Consider the following 22,883-nt stretch of genomic DNA (forward strand, 5'->3'; position numbering starts at 1 on the left):
GGAGAGGAGAGGAGCCAGTCCCTCTCTAGTGTATGAACCTCTTTAATTCATACTGCCGTGTCTGGAGAGGAGAGGAGCCAGTCCCTATCTAGTGTATGAACCTCTTTAATTCATACTGCCGTGTCTGGAGAGGAGAGGAGCCAGTCCCTCTCTAGTGTATGAACCTCTTTAATTCATACTGCCGTGTCTGGAGAGGAGAGGAGCCAGTCCCTCTCTAGTGTATGAACCTCTTTAATTCATACTGCCGTGTCTGGAGAGGAGAGGAGCCAGTCCCTCTCTAGTGTATGAACCTCTTTAATTCATACTGCCGTGTCTGGAGAGGAGAGGAGCCAGTCCCTCTCTAGTGTATGACCCTCTTTAATTCATACTGCCGTGTCTGGAGAGGAGAGGAGCCAGTCCCTCTCTAGTGTATGACCCTCTTTAATTCATACTGCCGTGTCTGGAGAGGAGAGGAGCCGGTCCCTCTCTAGTGTAGCGACCCTCTTTAATTCATACTGCCGTGTCTGGAGAGGAGAGGAGCCAGTCCCTATCTAGTGTATGAACCTCTTTAATTCATACTGCCGTGTCTGGAGAGGAGAGTTGCTTCAGGAAGCTCTTCAAATGTATTATTATCCATCTACTTTGAAGATGTACCTCGTAGAAGAAAAGCTTTGTGCTCAAAGAGAAGAGTTTTCAAGCGCAGCAAACCGTTTCTCTCTCTTTTGAATCCCCGACTCTGAATTAACATCATTGGCCTGTAGAGTAGCTTGGAGAAAATATAAATACTGAAGAAGTAATACACTTTTGTTAATGTTCATTGTTCATTGTTCATGCTACACTGGGGCAGCGCTGTCTGGAGGGGCTGAAGAGGCAGAGAGGGAGAGAGACAGTAGTGTGTTGAGTCCCAAATGTCACCCTTTTACCTATGGGTCCTGGTCAAAAGTAGTGCACTATGTAGAGGATTAGGGGTCCAGTTGGGAAGCAGCCTAGAGAGTCGTCTCTTATTGATCAAAGCCCAGTTTGTTGACGAGGCTGCTGTTGTCGTGGCGATGGTTCTCCAGGGCCGCGGCTTTCACAGATCCGGCTGCTTGATGCAGCCCGGCGCCAAGGTAGGGGTCAAGGTAGAGACCAAGGTAGGGGAGAAGGTAGGGGACAAGGTAGGGACCAAGGTAGGGTCCAAGATAGGGGCAAGGTAGGGTCCAAGGTAGGGACCAATGTAGGGGACAAGGTAGGGACCAAGGTAGGGGAAAAGGTAGGGTACACGGTAGGGGACAAGGTAGGCGCCAAGGTAGGGGTGGGAGTGCAAGGCATGTCTATAAAACATGATCTCAAAAAACTACAGACGAAATTAAATGTTTGTTCAAGACAGTAAAACATACTAAGGTGACACGTGTGTGTGTGTGTGTGTGTGTGTGTGTGTGTGTGTGTGTGTGTGTTGGATAAGGGATGTGAACACACACACACAAGCCCTCAACAAACACAAAGCCCTCAAGAGTTTCTTCTTAACAGCATTTGCCAGATCACACAGCCTCCCCTCCTGATGCCAGATCACACAGCCTCCCCTCCTGATGCCAGATCACACAGCCTCCCCTCCTGATGCCAGATCACACAGCCTCCCCTCCTGATGCCAGATCACACAGCCTCCCCTCCTGATGCCAGATCACACAGCCTCCCCTCCTGATGCCAGGTCACACAGCCTCCCCTCCTGATGCCAGATCACACAGCCTCCCCTCCTGATGCCAGATCACACAGCCTCCCCTCCTGATGCCAGGTCACCCAGCCTCCCCTCCTGGTGCCAGGTCACCCAGCCTCCCCTCCTGATGCCAGATCACCCAGCCTCCCCTCCTGATGCCAGATCACACAGCCTCCCCTCAGAGGCTAAGTAATAGCTGACTTCATTCTAGGGCTGCATCCCAAATGGCAGCCTATTCCCTATATGGGCCCTGGTCAAAAGCAGTGTACTACATAGGGAATAGGGTGCCAATATCTCTCTCATCATCACTCAATGCCTAGGTTTACCTCCACTGTATTCACATCCTACCATACCTTTGTCTGTACATTATACCTTGAAGCTATTTTATCACCCCCAGAAACCTGCTCCTTTTACTATCTGTTCCGGACGTCCTAGATGACCAATTCTCATAGCTTTTAGCTGTACCCTTATCCTGCTCCTCCTCTGTTCCTCTGGTGATGTAGAGGTGAATCCAGGCCCTGCAGTGCCTAGCTCCACTCCTATTCCCCAGGCGCTCTCTTTTGATGAGTTCTGTAACCGTAATAACTTTGGTTTCATGCATGTTAACATTAGAAGCCTCCTCCCTAAGTTTGTTTTATTCACTGCTTTAGCACACTCTGCCAACCCAGATGTCCTAGCCATGTCTAAATCCTGGCTTAGGAAGTCCACCAAAAACTCTGAATTCTTCATCCCTAACTACAACATTTTCAGACAAGATAGAACGGCCAAAGGGGGCGGTGTTGCAATCTACTGCAGAGATAGCCTGCAGAGTTCTGTCCTACTATCCAGGTCTGTACCCAAACAATTTGAACTTCTACTTTTAAAAATCCACCTCTCTAAAAACAAGTCTCTCACCGTTGCCGCCTGCTATAGACCACCCTCTGCCCCCAGCTGTGCTCTGGACACCATATGTGAACTGATTGCCCCCCATCTATCTTCAGAGCTCGTGCTGCTAGGTGACCTAAACTGGGACATGCTTAACACCCCAGCCATCCTACAATCTAAGCTTGATGCCCTCAATCTCACACAAATTATCAATTAACCTACCAGGTACTACCCCAAAGCCGTAAACACGGGCACCCTCATAGATATCATCCTAACCAACTTGCCCTCTAAATACACCTCTGCTGTTTTCAACCAAGATCTCAGCGATCATTGCCACATTGCCTGCATCCGTAATGGGCCAGCGGTCAAACGACCTCCACTCATCACTGTCAAACGCTCCCTGAAACACTTCAGCGAGCAAGCCTTTCTAATCGACCTGGCACGGGTATCCTGGAAGGATATTTGTAACGGTCTTCGTCGTCCTCGGATGAAGGGGAAGAGAAATCAGACCAAAATGCAGCGTGGTAAGTGTTCGTCATTTTAATGTTAAAACTGAACACTAATGCGACAAGCAAAACAAAAGAACAACCGAACAGTTCCGTCAGGTGCAAAACACTAAACAGAAAATAACCACCCACAAAACCCAAAGGAAAACAGGCTGCCTAAGTATGGCTCCCAATCAGCAACAACGATATACAGCTGTCCCTGATTGAGAGCCATTCCCAGCCGAAACAAAGAAATACCAAACATAGAAAAAAGGACATAGAATGCCCACCCCAACTCACGCCCGACAATATTGACCTCATCCCGTCTGTAGAGGATGCCTGGTTATTTCTTTTAAAATGCCTTCCTCACCATCTTAAATAAGCATGCCCCATTCAAGAAATGTACAACTAGGAACAGATATAGCCCTTGGTTCTCTCCAGACCTGACTGCCCTTAACCAACACAAAAACATCCTGTGGCGTTCTGCATCAGCATCGAACAGCCCCCGTGATATGCAACCTTTCAGGGAAGTTAGAAACCAAATACACAGGCAGTTAGAAAAGCCAAGGCTAGCTTTTTCAAGCAGAAATTTGCTTCCTGCAACACAAACTCAAAAAAGTTCTGGGACACTGTAAAGTCCATGGAGAATAAGAGCACCTCCTCCCAGCTGCCCACTGCACTGAGGATAGGAAACTCTGTCACCACCAATAAATCCACTATAATTGAGAATTTCAATAAGCATTTTTCTACAGCTGGCCATGCTTTCCACCTAGCTACCCCTACTGCAGTCAACAGCACTGCACCCCCCACAGCAACTCGCCCAAGCCTTCCCCATTTCTCCTTCTCCCAAATCCAGTCAGCTGATGTTCTGAAAGAGCTGCAAAATCTGGACCCCTACAAATCAGCCGGGCTAGACAATCTGGACCCTTTCTTTCTAAAATGATCTGCCAAAATTGTTGCAACCCCTATTACTAGCCTGTTCAACCTCTCTTTCATGTCGTCTGAGATTCCCAAAGATTGTAAAGCAGCTGCGGTCATCCCCCTCTTGACCCAAACTGCTACAGACCTATATCTATCCTACCCTGCCTTTCTAAGGTCTTCGAAAGCCAAGTCAACAAACAGATTACCGACCATTTCGAATCCCACCGCACCTTCTCCGCTATGCAATCTGGTTTCAGAGCTGGTAATGGATGCACCTCAGCCACACTCAAGGTCCTAAATGATATCTTAACCGCCATCGATAAGAAACAATACTGTGCAGCCGTATTCATTGACCTGGCCAAGGCTTTCGACTCTGTCAATCACCACATCCTCATTGGCAGACTCAATAGTCTTGGTTTCTCAAATGATTGCCTCGCCTGGTTCACCAACTACTTCTCAGATAGAGTTCAATGTGTCAAATCCGAGGGCCTGTTGTCCGGACCTCTGGCAGTCTCTATGGGGGTGCCACAGGGTTAAATTCTTGGGCCGACTCTTTTCTCTGTATGCATCAATGATGTTGCTCTTGCTGCTGGTGATTCTCTGATCCACCTCTACACAGACGACACCATTCTGTATACTCTGGCCCTTCTTTGGACACTGTGTTAACAACCCTCCAGACGAGCTTCAATGCCATACAACTCTCCTACAAGTAAAACCCAATGCATGCTCTTCAACCGATCTCTGCCTGCACCTGCCCGCCTGTCCAGCATCACTACTCTGGATGGTTCTGACTTAGAATATGTGGACAACTACAAATAACTAGGTGTCTGGTTAGATTGTAAACTCTCCTTCCAGACTCACATCAAACATCTCCAATCCAAAGTTAAATCTAGAATTGGCTTCCTGTTTCGCAACAAAGCCTCCTTCACTCATGCTGCCAAACATAACCTCGTAAAACTGACCATCCTACCGATCCTCGACTTCGGCGATGTCATTTACAAAACAGCCTCCAATACCCTACTCAATAAATTGGATGCAGTCTATCACAGTGCCATCCGTTTTGTCACCAAAGCCCTATATAATACCCACCACTGCGACCTGTACGCTCTCGTTGGCTGGCCCTCGCTTCATACTCGTCGCCAAACCCACTGGCTCCAGGTCATCTACAAGACCCTGCTAGGTAAAGTCCCCCCTTATCTCAGCTCGCTGGTCACCATAGCAGCACCCACCTGTAGCACGCACTCCAGCAGGTATATCTCTCTGGTCACCCCCAAAGCCAATTCCTCCATCGGCCACCTCTCCTTCCAGTTCTCTGCTGCCAATGACTGGAACGAACTACAAAAATCTCTGAAACTGAATCTCTGAAACTGGAAACACTTATCTCCCTCACTAGCTTTAAGCACCTGCTGTCAGAGCAGCTCACACCTGTACATAGCCCATCTATAATTTACCCCAAACAACTACCTCTTCCCCTACTGTATTTATTTATTTTGCTCCTTTGCACCCCATTATTTTTATTTCTACTTTGCACTTTCTTCAACTGCTAATCTACCATTCCAGTGTTTTACTTGCTTTATTGTATGTACTTCGCCACCATGGCCTTTTTTTGCCTTTACCTCCCTTATCTCACCTCATTTGCTGACATTGTATATAGACTTATTTTTCTACTGTATTATTAACTGTATGTTTGTTTTACTCCATGTGTAACTCTGTGTTGTTGTATGTGTCAAACTGCTTTGCTTCATCTTGGCCATAAATGAGAACTTGTTCTCAACTTGCCTACCTGGTTAAATAAAGGTGAAATAAAATAAAAAATAAAATAAATATAAATTTGGGACACACATCCTTTTACAGAGCTGTTAAGTCTCTCCTTAGCTCCTCGCACACAGAGAGAGACAGATGTCTCATTCAGATTAGGTAGAGGTGTAGAGAGAGAGAGAGAGAGAGAGTCAACCCCACTGCCAGCTACCCATCTGAAGTGATGACATTTAACACCTCTCTTCTAGACTCCGACAGGGGATTCTGGGAAAATATCCTCTCTCTCTCCATTCAGGATGAGCTATCAAAAACACAACACAGACCCCATCTCTCATCTTTTATTACAGGAGGCAACATTTAACATATGGAAACTCATTTCCTTCATTTCATCAGGCACATCAGGCACACACACTGTGTGTGTGTGTGTGTGTGTGTGTGTGTGTGTGTGTGTGTGTGTGTGTGTGTGTCTGCTAATGAACGCTGCCTCCGGGTCGCCCTGGCCGTTGTTATGTAGAGGCCATTTATTTGGAAAGGCATCTCCCCTCGCACGGCGGATATATACGTGGTAAACAACTTTGTCAAAAGCATGTCCAATCTTTCCAAAAGCTAAAGGGGAGGGAAAATGATGACAGTATTGAGCCATTTTACCAGGGTGGAAGGATATTATCGGAAATGGGACCTGTCCAATGCAAAAAAAAATGGTCACAGGGTAGAAAGTGTCTGGAACTCAGCCCAGACATAACAGCCTTCTGGGACAACAGGGGGGGAGAACAGAAGAACATCTGGCCCGTACCCAGACAGACCCCGCCCCACTGGGGAACAGGATGTCAACTTGGTGCTCCCAGCTGTGCATACCTCCCTCCCCAAACACATCCACCCCCCCACCTACACAGTTCTAAGCCATCCTCTCTCTCTCTTCCTCCAGACATCTCAGGAGTTTCTGAACCAGCTGATGTCTAAGTTGGGGGGTAAGAACCCCGAGGAGACAGGGGGGTTCCAAGAGGCCCCTCTGGCCTACGATGCAGTGTGGGCCCTGGCTCTGGCCCTCAACAAGACTGTGGGGCCCCTGAAGGCCAAGGGCCGGAGGCTGGAAGACTTCAACTACAATAACCGAGATATCACCGCTGAGATCTACCGTGCCCTCAACACCAGCTCATTTGAAGGAGTTTCGGTGAGTATGGAATATATAGCCTAACCATTGAGGCATGGGGAAGAGGGAAGGGGAGAGGGGGAGGGGGGAGGAAGAGAAGATTATGATTGTACTGGGAGAGAGATGAGAGAGAGCAAGACAGAGAAAGAGAGAGAAAGAAAGCAAGAGAGAAGGATAGAAAGAGAGCAAGAGAGACAGAGAAAGACTACCAAAATCCATTGGATTCTCCAATTACATTGAATGAACTACAGGACAAAATACAAACCCTTAACCCAAAAAAAGCCTGTGGTGTTGATGCTATCCTAAATTAAATGATAAAGTATACAGACCACAAATTTCAATTGTCTTTTTAACATCATCCTCAGCTCTGGCATCTTCCCCAATATTTGGAACCAAGGACTGTCAAATTCGCTTTTTACCAAATTACCCAACGACAGACCACGTATTCACCCTGCACACTCTAATTGACAAACAAACCAAAACAAAAGCAAAGTCCTCTCATGCTTTGTTGAGTTCAAAAAAGCTTTTGACTCAGTTTGGCATGAGGGTCTGCTATACAAATTGATAGAAAGCGGTGTTGGGGGTAAAACATACGACATTATAAAATCCATGTACATAAACAACAAGTGTGCAGATGAAATTGGCAAAAAACACACACATTTCTTTCCACAGGGTGAGACAGGGATGCAGCTTGAGGCCCACCCTCTTCAACATATATATCAGCGAATTGGCGAGGGCACTAGAACAGTCTGCAGCATGATGATGATCTGGTGCTTCTGTCACCAACCAAAGAGGGTCTACAGCAGCACCTAGATCTTCTGCACAGATTCTGTCAGACCTGGGCCCTGACATTACATCTCAGGAAGACCAAATTAATGGGGTTCAAAAAAAGGTCAATTTGCCAGAACCACAAATACAAATTCCATCTTGCCCTAGAGAATACAATATGGTTTCCGCTCAGGTTATGGATGTGTCACTGCAACCTTAAGGGTCCTCAATGATGTCACCGCCAAAGCTTTTGATATGGTAGACCATTCCATTCTTGTGGGCCGACTAAGGAGTATTGGTGTCTCTGAGGGGTCTTTGGCCTGGTTTGCTAACTACCTCTCTCAAAGAGTGCAGTGTATAAAGGCAGAACATCTGCTGTCTCAGCCACTGCCTGTCACCAAGGGAGTACCCCAAGGCTCGATCCTAGGCCCCACGCTCTTCTCAATTTACATCAACAACATAGCTCAGGCAGTAGGAAGCTCTCTCCTCCATTTATATGCAGATGATATGGTCTTGTACTCAGCTGGCCCCTCCCCAGATTTTGTGTTAAATGCTCTACAACAAAGCTTTCTTAGTTTCCAACAAGCTTTCTCTGCCCTTAAACTTGTTTGAAACACCTCCAAAACAAAGGTCATATGGTTTGGTAAGAAGAATGTCCCTCTCCCCACAGGTGTGATTACTACCTCTGAGGGTTTAGAGCTTGAGGTAGTCACCTCATACAAGTACTTGGGAGTATCACTAGAAGGTACACTGTCCTTCTCTAAGCACATATCAAAGCTGCAGGCTAAAGTTAATTCTAGACTTGGTTTCCTCTATCGTAATCGCTCCTCTTTTACCCCAGCTGCTAAACTAACCCTGATTCAGATGACCATCCTACCCATGCTAGATTACGGAGACATCATTTATAGATCGGCAGGTAACGGTGCTCTCGAACAGCTAGATGTTCTTTAGCATTCGGCCATCAGATTTTCCAACTATGCTCATTATAGGACACATCACTGCACTCTATACTCCTCTATAAACTGGTCATCTCTGTATACCCGCTGCAAGATCTACTGGTTGTTGCTTATTTTTAAAACCCTCTTAGGCCTCACTCCCCCTTAACTGTATTTTATACCATCTGCTGCACCTTGCCTATGCCGTTCGGCCATCGCTCATCCATATATTTATATGTACATATTCTCATTCACCCCTTTAGATTTGTGTGTATAAGGTAGTTGTTGGGAAATTGTTAGCTTACTTGTTAGATATTACTGCACAAGCGTTTCGCTAGACTCGCATTAACATCTGCTAACCATGTGTATGTGACCAATAAAATGTTATTTGATTTGAATTAATGTTTATCTAATTATTTTGTATATATATATATTTTTTTGATACCTAAAGGGGTCGTAAAGGTCCAAATCAAATAGCTAACTTATCCTTTGTATGACCATCTTAAAACCATATGTCAGTTGGAATGATAAAATAATAACAGCGTTACAAATCCACCGTGAAAGGTTCTCATGGGTTGGCTGATTTCAAATAAAATCCGTTATTTACCAGTACTAGAAAGAAAACGTATTTGTTAGCTAACGTTAGCTACTGTAGCTAGCTAGTTTATAAACCAAGCTAGATGGCGCACAATATTATTCATTATTGTCATTACTTAACGTTATTTAGCCATTTATTATTTGTCCGCTAGCCACCTGATCTATGGCAAGTCAAAGAACTTCACATTTCATGAAGAAAAAAAAAAAGAAAAAACTATTGTCGGAGTTGATGGAGGAATTTAGTAACGTTACAGACAACACGACTGTCAAAAAGAAGGAAGTCACCTGGGCTATTTTATGCGACAAAATGTAAATGATCGACACGAATGAAAGAGAAGAGGGATCCAAATCGGATGAAAGCGTGCTGGATTTAAAAAAAAATAGAGCAGAAGCCATAAAGGAGAGCAGGGGGCCTCCGTCACCCATAAAATATACGAGATGATTCCCCAGCAGTTTGCCCCTCCATAACCCCTATGATGCCGACGGACAACTTGACCCACCAATATCTAGTAAGCGTAAATATCAATGCCTATAATGCACGTTTAAACTAACGTTAATGCTACCTCACTACAATGTTACCGTTATCAGGCCCGTTACAGCATGCTGCGTAACATCATCATTCGTACCAAGGCTGGGAATATCATAAACCCCAATTCAATTGGTGTACAAAATGGGAACGTAAATAGCCTACTAATAACGACTTAATTATCATAAAACTCAACAGGATTCAACCTGTCTCTAATTATTCTCTGAGGAACTCATGTTAGTCTCTCCACAGAAGATATGCTGCCAATTTATCAGTTAAATCACCTCAAGTGGCAGTTTAGAATTAATCTCCAATCTAAGTTTAACTTGTTTAAAATTTGGTGCAACAAGATTAACAGATAAACCTTGATGTAACCCAGTTTAAGAGTTAATCCATGTTGGTGCAACCCACCCCATATCTATTAGGTTTAAATACCACAGTGTGCATCACAGCAGCAAGAGTTTTTTATTTATTTTCCCTTTTGTATTTTAACTGTTTGCACATCGTTACAACACTGTATATAGACATAATATGACATTTGAAATGTCTCTATTCCTTTGGAGCTTTTATGAGTGTAATGTTTACTGGTAATTTCCGATTGTTTATTTCACTTTTGTTTATTATCATCTTCACTTGCTTTGGCAATGTTAACATATGTTTCCTATGCCAATAAAGCGTTTAATTTGAAATTGTATTGAATTGAGAGTGAGAGAGAGAGAGAGAGAGAGAGAGAGAGAGAGAGAGAGAGAGAGAGAGAGAGAGAGAGAGAGAGAGAGAGAGAGAGAGGGAGGGAGAGAGAGAGAGGGGAGAGAGAGAGAGAGAGAGAGAGAGAACGAGAGAGAGCGAGGGAGAGAGAGGGAGAGAGAGGGAGAGAGAGAGAGAGAGGTGTTAAAACAATGAAGTGTTATAGCTTCTCTTTCTTCACACAGGGCCATGTTGTATTTGATGCCCAGGGTTCTAGAATGGCCTGGACTCTTATTGAGCAGCTGCAAGGTACAGTACTCTCTCTATTTCCTCCTGTGTACAATAAACCAGAATCAGGCATGGAAATTAGAATGGTCTAACTAGAATGGTGACATTTTGTCATTTTAAACATCACATGGCACCTGGGCTAGTAGACTTTGTCGTCTACTTGTGTGGCTGGCCAGTGCCCAAAATCCTTCAGTTCCATCCCTGAGTCCATAATCATGAGTATCAACACTTATTGCTCCCGAGTAGCAGCAGCAGCGGTCTAAGGCACTGCATCTCAGTGCTAGAGGTGTCACTACAGACCCTGGTTCGATCCCGGGCTGAATCACAACCGGCCGTGATCGGGAGCACCATAGGGCGGTGCACAATTGGCCTAGCATCATCCGGGTTAGGGGAGGGTTTGGCTGGGGCAGGCCGTCATTGTAAATAAGAATTTGTTCTTTACTGACTTGTCTAGTTAAACAAAGGTTACATAAAATAAATACACTGAGTATTTAAAACATTAAGAACACCTGCTCTTTCCATGACATGCACTGGCCAGGTGAATCCAGGTGAAAGCTATGATCCCTTATTGATGTCACCTGTTAAATCCACTTCAATCAGTGTAGATGAAGGGGAGGAAACGGGTTAAAGAAGGCTTTTTAAGCCTTGAGACAATTGAGACATGACTTGTGTATGTGTGACATTCAGAGGGTCAATGGGAAAGACAAAATATTGAAGTGCCTTTAAACGGGGTATGGTAGCAGGTGCCAGGCGCACCGGTTTGTGTCAAGAACTGCAACGCTGCTGGGTTTTTCACGCTCAACAGTTTCCCTGTTTGTATCAAGAATGGTCCACTATCCAAAAGACATCCAACCAACTTGACACAACTGTGGGAAGCATCCCTGTGGAACGCTTTCGACACCTCGTAGAATCCATGCCCCGACGAATTGAGGCTGTTCTGATGGCAAAAGGGGGTGCAACTCAGTATTAGTAAGGTGTTCCTAATGCTTTGTCCACTCACTGTATATGGTTTGTATACAGTGTATATACAAAGTAAAGTATTATAGTCATTATCCTCTCATTGGTTTCTGTGCCTATATCAGTTGTGTTGAGTTGTAGAACTTAGTTTTAACAATTAGCAAATCTTATAGAGCAACTACCAGGTTCAGCCTCCTGCAATGAATGGATCAAATTAACAATAATTATAAGAATCCCATCATGGTCAGATGACGCGGATGCTACGCTACAGGGCTGTTTTGCTAGCACAGACTGGAATATGTTCCGGGATTTATCCAATGGCATTGAGGAGTACACCACCTCAGTCATCGGCTTCATAAATAAGTGCATCGACGACATCGTCCCCACAGTGACCGTACGTACATATCCTAACCAGAAGCCACGGATTACAGGCAACATCCGCACTGAGCTAAAGGCTAGAGCTGCCGCTTTCAAGGAGTGGGACACTAATCCGGACGCTTATAAGAAATCTCGCTATGCCCTTGAACCATCAAACAAGCAAAGCATCAATACAGGATTAAGATTGAATCCTACTACACCAGCTTTGACGCTCGTCAGATGTGGCAGGGCTTGAAAACTATTACGGACTACAAAGGGAAACCCAGATTATAAGAAATCCCACTATGACTGTGTGATAACGCTCTCGGTCGCCGATGTGAACAAAACCTTTAAACAGGTCAACATTGACAAAGCCGCTGGGCCTGACGGATTACCAGGACGTGTACTCAAAGCATGTGCGGACCAACTGGCAAGTTTCTTCACTGACATTTTCAAACTCTCCCTGACCGAGTCTGGGAGAGTTATGTTTCAAGCAGACCACCATAGTCCCTGTGCCCAAGGAGGCGAAGGTATCCTGCCTAAATGATTACCGCCCTGTAGCACTCACGTCGGTAGCCATGAAGTGCTTTGAAAGGCTGGTCATGGCTCACATCAACAGTATCCTCCCGGACACCCTAGACCCACTCCCATTCGCATACTGCCCCAACAGATCCACAGATGACACAATCTCAATCGCACTCCACACTGCCCTTTCCCACCTGGACAAAATTAACACCTATGTGAGAATTCTGTTCATTGACTACAGCTCAGCGCTCAACACCATAGTGCCCATGGATCTCATCACAAAGCTATGGACCCTGGGACTAAACACCTCCCTCTGCAACTGGATCCTGGACTTCCTGACAGGCCGCCCCCAGGTGGTGAGGGTAGGCAACAACATGTCTGCCACGCTGATCCTCAACACTGGGGCCCCTCAGGGGCGTGTACTTAGTCCCATCCTATACTCGTTGGTGATGTGAACACCAAGGAACTTAAAGCTCTCAACCTGCTCCACTACAGCCCCGTCGATGAGAATGGGGGTGTGCTCGGTCCTCCTTTTCCTGTAGTCCACAATCATCTCCTTAGTCTTGGTTACGTTGAGGGATAGGTTGTTATTCTGGCAACACCCGGCCAGGTCTCTGACTTCCTCCCTATAGGCTGTCTCGTCGTTGTCGGTGATCAGGCCTACCACTGTTGTGTCGTCTGCAAACTTAATGATGGTGTTGGAGTCATGCCTGGCCATGCAGTCGTGGGTGAACAGGGAGTACAGGAGGGGACTGAGCATGCACCCCTGGGGAGCTCCAGTGTTGAGGATCAGCATGGCAGATCTGTTGCTACCTACCCTCACCACCTGGGGGCGGCCTGTCAGGAAGTCCAGGATCCAGTTGCAGAGTGCCCCATGGTGGCATTGGGGTTATTGTATGGGAAGGCATAAGCTCCGGACAACAAACACAATTCCATCACCTCATGTTTCAGCATGATAATGCACGGCCCCATGTCGCAAGGATCTGAACACAATTCCTGGAAGCTGAAAATGTCCTAGTTCTTCCATGGCCTGCCTACACAGCAGACATGTCACCCATTGAGCATGTTTGGGATGCTCTGGATCGATTTGTACGACAGTGTGTTCCAGTTCCCGCCAATAACCAGCAACTTCACACAGCCATTGAAGAGGAGTGGGACGACATTCCACAGGCCACAATCAACAGCTTAATCAACTCTATGTAAAGGAAGCAAATGGGGGTCACACCAGATACTGACTGGTTTTTGGATCCACGCCCCTACTTTTTTTTTTAAGGTATCTGTGACCAACAGATCCATATTTGTTTTCCCAGTCATGTGAAATCCATAGATTAGGGCCTAATTCATTTATTTAAATTGACTGATTTCCTTATATGAACTGTATCTCAGTAAAATCTTTGAAATTGTTGCATTTATATTTTTGTTCAGTGTAGCCTTGAAAAGAAAATGAACATGTGCATACAAAGTTAATATTAGCTGCTTGAATATTTCAGTGAATGCTGGAGGGTTTCACAAAAAGCCACTTTCATGTTGCTGCCAAATGAACTATTCTGAAATGCGTCAGTTACATTTTATTTTGCTCGGAATTGCAATGAACACAAGCTTGTCCTCCATGTCCAGTGCTTTAGTTTAGCAAAAAAGCTGATACAGTCATGTTTACAAAATCACCTTGCAGAGAGAGAAAGAGAGAGAGAGAGCATGTTTTTACAAAAAGATAGATTTAGAGTTAGATAAACGTGTATTTTTCAGCAAGGATATACTACCCTCCACAACACAACCTTCACTCCAAATCACAAAATTAACTGGAAGGATTCCTACTACCAATGCTCTGGCAAACAAACAACAGAATCCTGAAAACTCTCCCTCCCTCTACTCTCTCTCTCTCTCTCTCTCTCTCTCTCTCTCCCTGTCTCTCTCCTCCCTCCCTCCTTCCCTCCCTAGCTCTCTCCTTAGCTCTCCCCCTAGCTCCCTCTCTCTCTCTCTCTCTCTCTCTCTCTCTCTCTCTCTCTCCCTCCCTCCCTCCTTCCCTCCCTAGCTCTCTCCTTAGCTCTCCCTCTAGCTCCCTCTCTCTCTCTCTCCCTCTACTCTCTCTCTCTCTCTCTCTCTCTCTCTCTCTCTCTCTCTCCCTCTCTCCCTCTACTCTCTCTCTCTCTCTCTCTCTCTCTCTCTCTCTCTCTCTCTCTTTCCCTCCCTAGCTTTCCCCTTAGCTCTCCCCCTAGCTCCCTCTCCCTCTCTCTCTCTCTCTCTCTCTCTCTCTCTCCCTCTCTAGCTCTCTCCCTTAGCTCTCCCCCTCTAGCTCCCTCTCTCTCTCTCCCTCATCTCTCTCTCTCTCTCTCCCTCTCTCTCTCTCTCTCCCTCCCTCCTTCCCTCCCTAGCTCTCCCCTTAGCTCTCCCCCCTAGCTCCCTCTCTCTCTCTCCTCTCTCTCTCTCTCTCTCTCTCTCTCTCTCCCTCCCTAGCTCTCTCTCTCTCTCCCCCCTAGCTCCCTCTCTCTCTCTCCTCTCTCTCTTCCCTCTCTCTCTCTCTCTCCCTCCCTAGCGCTCTCTCTCTCCCCCCTAGCTCCCGCCCTCTACTCTCTCTCTCTCTCTCTCCCTCCCACTCTCTCTCTCCCTCCCTAGCTCCCTCCCCCTTTCTCTCTCTCTCTCTCTCTCTCTCTCTCTCTCTCTCCCGCCCTCTCTCTCTCCCTCTCTGGCTCCCTCCCTCTCTCTCTCTTTCTCTCCCTCCCTAGCTCCCTCCCTCTCTCTCCCTCTCCCTTAATTCAATTTCAATTCAAAGGGCTTTATTGGCATGGGAAACATATGTTTACATTGCCAAAGAAAGTGAAATAGATAATAAATGAAAGTTAAATAAAAAATGAACAGTAAACATTACACTTACAAAAGTTCCAAAAGAATAAAGACATTTCAAATGTCATATTATGTCTATATACAGTGTTGTCCGCTCACCAACCAATAATTCACAAAATGGGACGAGAGAGGGAGTTAGCGAGGGAGAGGGAGAGAGTAGATGGAAGGAGCTAGGGAGGGAGGGAGAGTTTTCAGGAGAGAGAGAGAGAGAGAGAACACTCTCCATATGGTGGCCAGGTCTGTTCGTTTTCTGAGTCCTATTCTTTATAATCTTTCTCCCCTTTATTGTAATTAGTCAGTCTGAAAGCACTGTATTTCCTTGTCTTAGTGATTTTAAATGTTGACTTCCATGCCTATGCATGCAGCAGTACTGTAGCCATGACGATAAGAGAGGGAGAAGTAAGAGTACTGGTAGTAGTGAAACACGGAAATATTTTTAAGGGCTTTATTTTGCCTTTGTTATCTTCATTTCCGACTTAGCCCGCCCCTCGTGGCTACCTGGCAGTCTCCTTTGTCACACAGGACTGGTGTCAATGTCCTCGTCTTATCTCTGGCTACGTCAGACTGTAGCTGCCTGTGAGAGAGGCAGGCAGTGGGGTGGTGTTCGTTGGTGTGGCTGGCTGCGTTGTGATCATTGATCGTGTTCAGTCTGTCTGCCGCTTTGTGTCTCCTCTGACACCGCGTCTGCGTCGGTGACTCTCAATGTTGTCTCTCATGTTGGGAACACTCTTTGTTTTTGTGGCGGCTGATGAAAAATTAAGCTTGTTTTCCCAATCTCTTCTCCTCTCTGTTGCCTCCCCAACGTCCCAGAAAAGGAAATGTTGTTTTGATTAATAATTTATTCAATGCTAATTGGAGTGGATTTTGCCCAGGGCAGTTTGGAGGGGGTTTGGTTCTGGATGTAGTAGAATGCAACGCAGGCTAAGTGGACATGAGCTGATTCTCAGTCAGCCAGCAGCTACTGCATGTCTACTGCATATCTATTGTATATCTACTGCATATCTATTGTATATCTACTGCATATCTACTGCATATCTACTGTATATCTACTGTATATCTACTGCATATCTACTGCATATCTATTGTATATCTACTGCATATCTACTGTACATCTACTGCATATCTATTGTATATCTACTGCATGTCTACTGTATATCTACTGTATATCTACTGTATATCTACTGCATATCTATTGTATATCTACTGCATATCTACTGTATATCTACTGCATATATACTGTACATCTACTGCATATCTATTGTATATCTACTGCATGTCTACTGTATATCTACTGTATATCTACTGCATATCTACTGTATATCTACTGCATATCTACTGCATATCTACTGCATATCTATTGTATATCTACTGCATGTCTACTGTATATCTACTGCATATCTACTGCATATCTACTGCATATCTATTGTATATCTACTGCATGTCTACTGTATATCTACTGCATATCTACTGTACATCTACTGCATATCTATTGTATATCTACTGCATGTCTACTGTATATCTACTGTATATCTACTGTATATCTACTGCATATCTACTGCATATCTACTGTATATCTACTGCATATATACTGTACATCTACTGCATATCTATTGTATATCTACTGCATGTCTACTGTATATCTACTGTATATCTACTGCATATCTACTGTATATCTACTGCATATCTACTGCATATCTACTGCATATCTACTGTATATCTACTGTATATCTACTGCATATCTACTGTATATCTACTGCATATCTACCCTATATCTACTGTATATCTACTGCATATCTACTGTATATCTACTGCATATCTACTTTATATCTACTGCATATCTACTGTATATCTACTTTATATCTACTCTATATCTACTGCATATCTACTGTATATCTACTGTATATCTACTGCATATCTACTTTATATCTACTCTATCTACTGTATATCTACTGCATATCTACTGTATATCTACTGTATATCTACTATATATCTACTGCATATATCTACTGCATATATCTACTGTATATCTACTGCATATCTACTGCATATCTACTGTATATCTACTGCATATCTACTGCATATCTACTCTATCTACTGTATATCTACTCATTTGACTGACTTCGTCCACAGTAGGAGGGTCCTTGGCAGAGGTAATGTTCAACACACACACAGTAGCGTGCTCCACCGTGTGTTGTCGTGCATAGTGGCAGTTTCCTGGGGCGGGCGCTGTGTGGAAAGGAGTCATTATGTGTGTGTGCACTAGGCTTGTCACAATACTTTTTACCTCTTTTTTCTCCCCAATTTCGTGATATCCAATTGGTAGTTACAGTCTTGTCCCATCGCTGCAACTTTCGTACAGACTCGGGAGAGGCGAATGTATAGAGTCATGCGTCCCCCGAAACACGACTCTGCCAAGCCACACTGCTTCTTGACACACTGACCGCTTTAAGGAAGCCAGCCGCACCAAAGTGTCGGAGGAAACGCCGTACACCTGGCGACCATGTTAGCGTGCATTGCGCCCGGCCAGCCACAGGAGTCGCTAGAGCGCGATGGGACAAGGACATCCCTGCTGGCCAAACCGTCCCCTAACCCGGACGATGCCGAGCAAATTGTGCGCCAGCTCATGGGTCTACAGGTCGTGGCTGGCTGCGACACAGCCTGGGATCAAACCCGGTTCTGTAGTGATGCCACTCGGGAGGCTTGATACCAACATTTTACAAACGATACCAAGTCAGTATCACGATACCGATTAGCACCGCAATATCACGGTGGTAAAAATCAGTGGCCTAGCATCCTGTTCGCCCCCGTCTCCAGGACGCCTCCGTCTCCAGGACGCCCCCGTCTCCGTCTCCAGGACGCCCCCGTCTCCGTCTCCAGGACGCCCCCGTCTCCGTCTCCAGGACGCCTCCGTCTCCAGGACGTCTCCATCTCCAGGACGCCCCCGTCTCCGTCTCCAGGACGCCCCCGTCTCCGTCTCCAGGACGCCCCCGTCTCCGTCTCCAGGACGCCCCCGTCTCCGTCTCCAGGACGCCTCCGTCTCCAGGACGTCTCCGTCTCCAGGACGCCCCCGTCTCCGTCTCCAGGACGCCCCCGTCTCCGTCTCCAGGATGCCCCCGTCTCCGTCTCCAGGACGCCCCCGTCTCCAGGACGCCCCCGTCTCCAGGACGCCCCCTCTCCGTCTCCAGGATGCCCCCGTCCCCGTCTCCAGGACGCCCCCGTCTCCAGGACGCCCCCGTCTCCAGGACGCCTCCGTCTCCAGGACGCCCCCGTCTCCATCTCCAGGACGCCCCCGTCTCCAGGACGCCCCCGTCTCCAGGACGCCCCCCGTCTCCAGGACGCCCCCGTCTCCATCTCCAGGACGCCTCCGTCTCCAGGACGCCCCCGTCTCCATCTCCAGGACGCCCCGTCTCTCTCCAGGACGCCCCCGTCTCCGTCTCCAGGACGCCCCCGTCTCCGTCTCCAGGACGCCCCCGTCTCCGTCTCCAGGACGCCCCCCGTCTCCGTCTCCAGGACGCCCCCGTCTCCATCTCCAGGACGCCCCCGTCTCCATCTCCAGGACGCCCCCGTCTCCAGGACGCCCCCGTCTCCATCTCCAGGACGCCCCGTCTCCAGGACGCCCCGTCCGTCTCCAGGACGCCCCCGTCTCCGTCTCCAGGACGCCCCCGTCTCCAGGACGCCCCGTCTCCGTCTCCAGGACGCCCCCGTCTCCAGGACGCCCCCGTCTCCATCTCCAGGACACCCCCGTCTCCAGGACGCCCCCGTCTCCATCTCCAGGACGCCCCCGTCTCCAGGACGCCCCGTCTCCATCTCCAGGACGCCCCCGTCTCCAGGACGCCCCCGTCTCCATCTCCAGGACGCCCCCGTCTCCATCTCCAGGACACCCCCGTCTCCAGGACGCCCCCGTCTCCAGGACGCCTCCGTCTCCAGGACGCCCCCGTCTCTCCCAGGACGCCCCGTCTCCATCTCCAGGACGCCCCGTCTCCAGGACGCCCCGTCTCCATCTCCAGGACGCCCCGTCTCCATCTCCAGGACGCCCCCCCGTCTCCAGGACGCCCCCGTCTCCAGGACGCCCCGTCTCCAGGACGCCCCCGTCTCCGTCTCCAGGACGCCCCCCGTCTCCAGGACGCCCCCGTCTCCATCTCCAGGACGCCCCCGTCTCCAGGACGCCCCCGTCTCCGTCTCCAGGACGCCCCCGTCTCCGTCTCCAGGACGCCCCCGTCTCCATCTCCAGGACACCCCCGTCTCCATCTCCAGGACGCCCCCGTCTCCAGGACGCCCCCGTCTCCATCTCCAGGACGCCCCCGTCTCCAGGACGCCCCCGTCTCCAGGATGCTTGTTCACGGTTTCTAAACGTTCTCCATAAACTTCGCACTGAAATTCACACTTCTACTCAACACGTTGAATTTAACTTCACACTGTTCAACATATAATAGAATCCTGCATAGAATGACTGATTTGCTCATATTTACAAAGGTCTAGCTGTGATTTGGCTGGAGGAATGGGAGGAAGGAATATACATCAGTGGAGGCTGCTGAAGGGAGAACGGCTCATAATAATGTCTGGAACTGCACAAATGGAATGGCAGCAAACACATAGAAACCATGTGTTTTATACCATTCTTCAAAAGGAGGGACAGAGTGTGAGGAAGGGAGGGATGGACAGAGTGTAAGGGAGGGAGGGACAGAGTGTAAGGGAGGGAGGGACAGAGTGTAAGGGAGGGAGGGATGGACAGAGTGTAAGGGAGGGAGGGATAGAGTGAGGAAGGGATGGATGGACAGAGTGTAAGGGAGGGAGGGACAGAGTGTAAGGGAGAGAGTGTGAGGAAGGGAGGGAGGGAGAGACAGAGTGAGGGAGGGAGTGAGAGAGTGTGAGGGAGGGAGAGAGTGTGTCTGTTAACTGAAGGGTAAAGAAGGTTTCATGCTGTGTTTTTCCCTTGCCGACACAATGACATGCAGATCGTTATGCATGTATATCACAGGAGGTTGGTGGCACGTTAAAAGTTCAGCATTTCCAAACTTTATGCAAATCACAAGAGTGAACGCTGGGCGATGACGAATCATATCGAGTGGTCCCCAACACTGGAGACTTTTTTTCAGCGAAGATGGTTGACAAAAATACTAGGATTGAAGTAATTATAACGTCATAACGACTCATCCAAAAAATGTACAGTTGAGAGGAATATGTTAGACAAACGATTATGCATATTTTATTGTCATAAAGTTAATTTATGAAAATTGCTATTTAGCAAGCTAGCTGACTAGCTAACATTTGCCAGCTAGCTAGCGAGCTTCATGGGCGTTTTGACAGGAGTATGAAATTGTCATTCGTGTTGTTTAATGTTTTAGGGACTCCTGAGTAAACCAAATTTAATGTACAATTTTGTAAGCTTACATTGCTGATATTTGCCATGCAATGCAGCTGAAGTAGCTAGTTAACTCTTTTCTTGCTTATTGTGTAGTGGAGGATAAAAAATAGCTGTATGCCTATGGATGTGTAGCTAGCTATGTAGCCGATCTATGTATGGACCCTAAAACGTTTGGTATAAATATTAGTTCAGAACAGTGGTTTTAATTGCTTCCACCAGTTAATCTTTAATCCCCAAGAAATCTCAGAAAATGACTGTTGCACAAGACTGTTACATATGAATATTAAAATGTCAATATTAGCTAGTTAGCTATGAACCTAGCTATGAACCTAGCTATGAACCTAGCTATGAACCTCAGCTACCATAGCCAGTTGTATTGCCTTAATGACACTCTGAATGGCATCAATGAAGCCTATGGATTAAGTAGAATATAATATCACTTTATTGTGCCAAGGATGCAAGTCGTATATACATGTCAACTCAGCAAAAAAAGAAACGTCCCTTTTTCAGGACCCTGTCTTTCAAAGATAATTCGTAAAAATCCAAATAACTTCACAGATCTTCGTTGTAAAGGGTTTAAACACTGTTTCCCATGCTTGTTCATCGAACCATAAACAATTAATGAACATGCACCTGTGGAACGGTCGTTAAGACACTAACAGCTTACAGACGGTAGACAATTAAGGTCACAGTTATAAAAACTTAGGACACTAAAGAGGCCTTTCTACTAACTCTGAAAAACACCAAAAGAAAGATGCCTAGGGTCCCTGCTCATCTGCGTGAACGTGCCTTAGGCATGCTGCAAGGAGGCATGAGGACTGCAGATGTGGTCAGGGCAATAAATTGCAATGTTCGTACTGTGAGACGCCTAAGACAGCGCTACAGGGAGACAGGACAGACAGCTGATCGTCCTCGCAGTGGCAGACCACGTGTAACAACACCTGCACAGGATCGGTACATCCGAACGTCACACCTGCGGGACAGGTACAGGATGGCAACAACAACTGCCTGAGTTACACCAGGAACGCACAGTCCCTCCATCAGTGCTCAGACTGTCTGCAATAGGCTGAGAGAGGCTGGACTGAGGGCTTGTAGGCCTGTTGTAAGGCAGGTCCTCACCAGACATCACCGGCAAAAACGTTGCCTATGGGCACAACCCCACCGTCGCTGGACCAGACAGGACTGGCGAGTCACGGTTTTGTCTCACCAGGGTGATGGTCGGATTCGCGTTTATCGTCAAAGGAATGAGTGTTACATCGAGGCCTGTCCTCTGGAGCGGGACCGATTTGGAGGTGGAGGGTCTGTCATGGTCTGGGGCGGTGTGTCACAGCATCATCAGACTGAGCTTGTTGTCATTGCAGGCAATCTCAACGCTGTGCGTTACAAGGAAGACATCCTCCTCCCTCATGTGGTACCCTTCCTGCAGGCTCATCCTGACATGACCCTCCAGCATGACAATGCCACCAGCCATACTGCTCGTTCTGTGCTTGATTTCCTGCAAGACAGGAATGTCAGTGTTCTGACATGGCCAGTGAAGAGCCCGGATCTCAATCCCATTGAGCACATCTGGGACCTGTTGGATCGGAGGGTGAGGGCTAGGACAATTCCCCCCAGAAATGTCTGAGTACTTGCAGGTGCCTTGGTGGAAGAGTGGGGTAACATCTCACAGAAAGAACTGGCAAATCTGGTGCAGTCCTTGAGGAGGAGATGCACTGCTGTACTTAATGCAGCTGGTGGCCACACCAGATACTGACTGTTACTTTTGATTTTGACCCCCCCTTTGTTCAGGGACACATTATTCAATTTCTGTTAGTCACATGTCTGTGGAACTTGTTCAGTTTATGTCTCAGTTGTGGAATCTTGTTATGTTCATACAAATATTTACACATGTTAAGATTGCTGAAAATACACGCAGTTGACAGTGAGAGGACGTTTCTTTTTTTGCTGAGTTTAGTTATTACCACGCATGAGATCCACCACATTGTAGCCTGAACATTGAATATATTCACTGATCATGTACTCTACCTTGGCAAATAAAGGCACAGTTCAGGTATGAACGTCTGTGAGACATTATAAAAAACAGAGGAATAAAGAGGAGGTGGGGAGAGAGGTGTGAGAGACTGTCATATACAGAAAGAGAAAGAGGAGGTGGGGAGAGAGGTGTGAGAGACTGTCATATACAGAAAGAGA

The 22,883-nt window shown here is 47.0% G+C and overlaps 1 protein-coding gene across 2 annotated transcripts in view; it reads left to right on the top strand.

Moving 5' to 3' along the window:
- The window catches only part of gabbr1b (gamma-aminobutyric acid (GABA) B receptor, 1b), a 147,389-nt gene that overhangs the window by 31,640 nt on the left and 92,866 nt on the right, over positions 1 to 22,883 (top strand). For both annotated transcript variants that reach the window (XM_045709657.1, XM_045709658.1), the window contains 2 exons: positions 6,626 to 6,871; positions 10,606 to 10,669. In XM_045709657.1, the coding sequence (XP_045565613.1) occupies positions 6,626 to 6,871; positions 10,606 to 10,669 (310 nt within the window). The remainder of the gene's footprint in view (positions 1 to 6,625; positions 6,872 to 10,605; positions 10,670 to 22,883) is intronic.

This window comes from Salmo salar, chromosome ssa27, assembly GCF_905237065.1.
Source record: "Salmo salar chromosome ssa27, Ssal_v3.1, whole genome shotgun sequence".
NCBI lineage: Eukaryota > Metazoa > Chordata > Actinopteri > Salmoniformes > Salmonidae > Salmo > Salmo salar.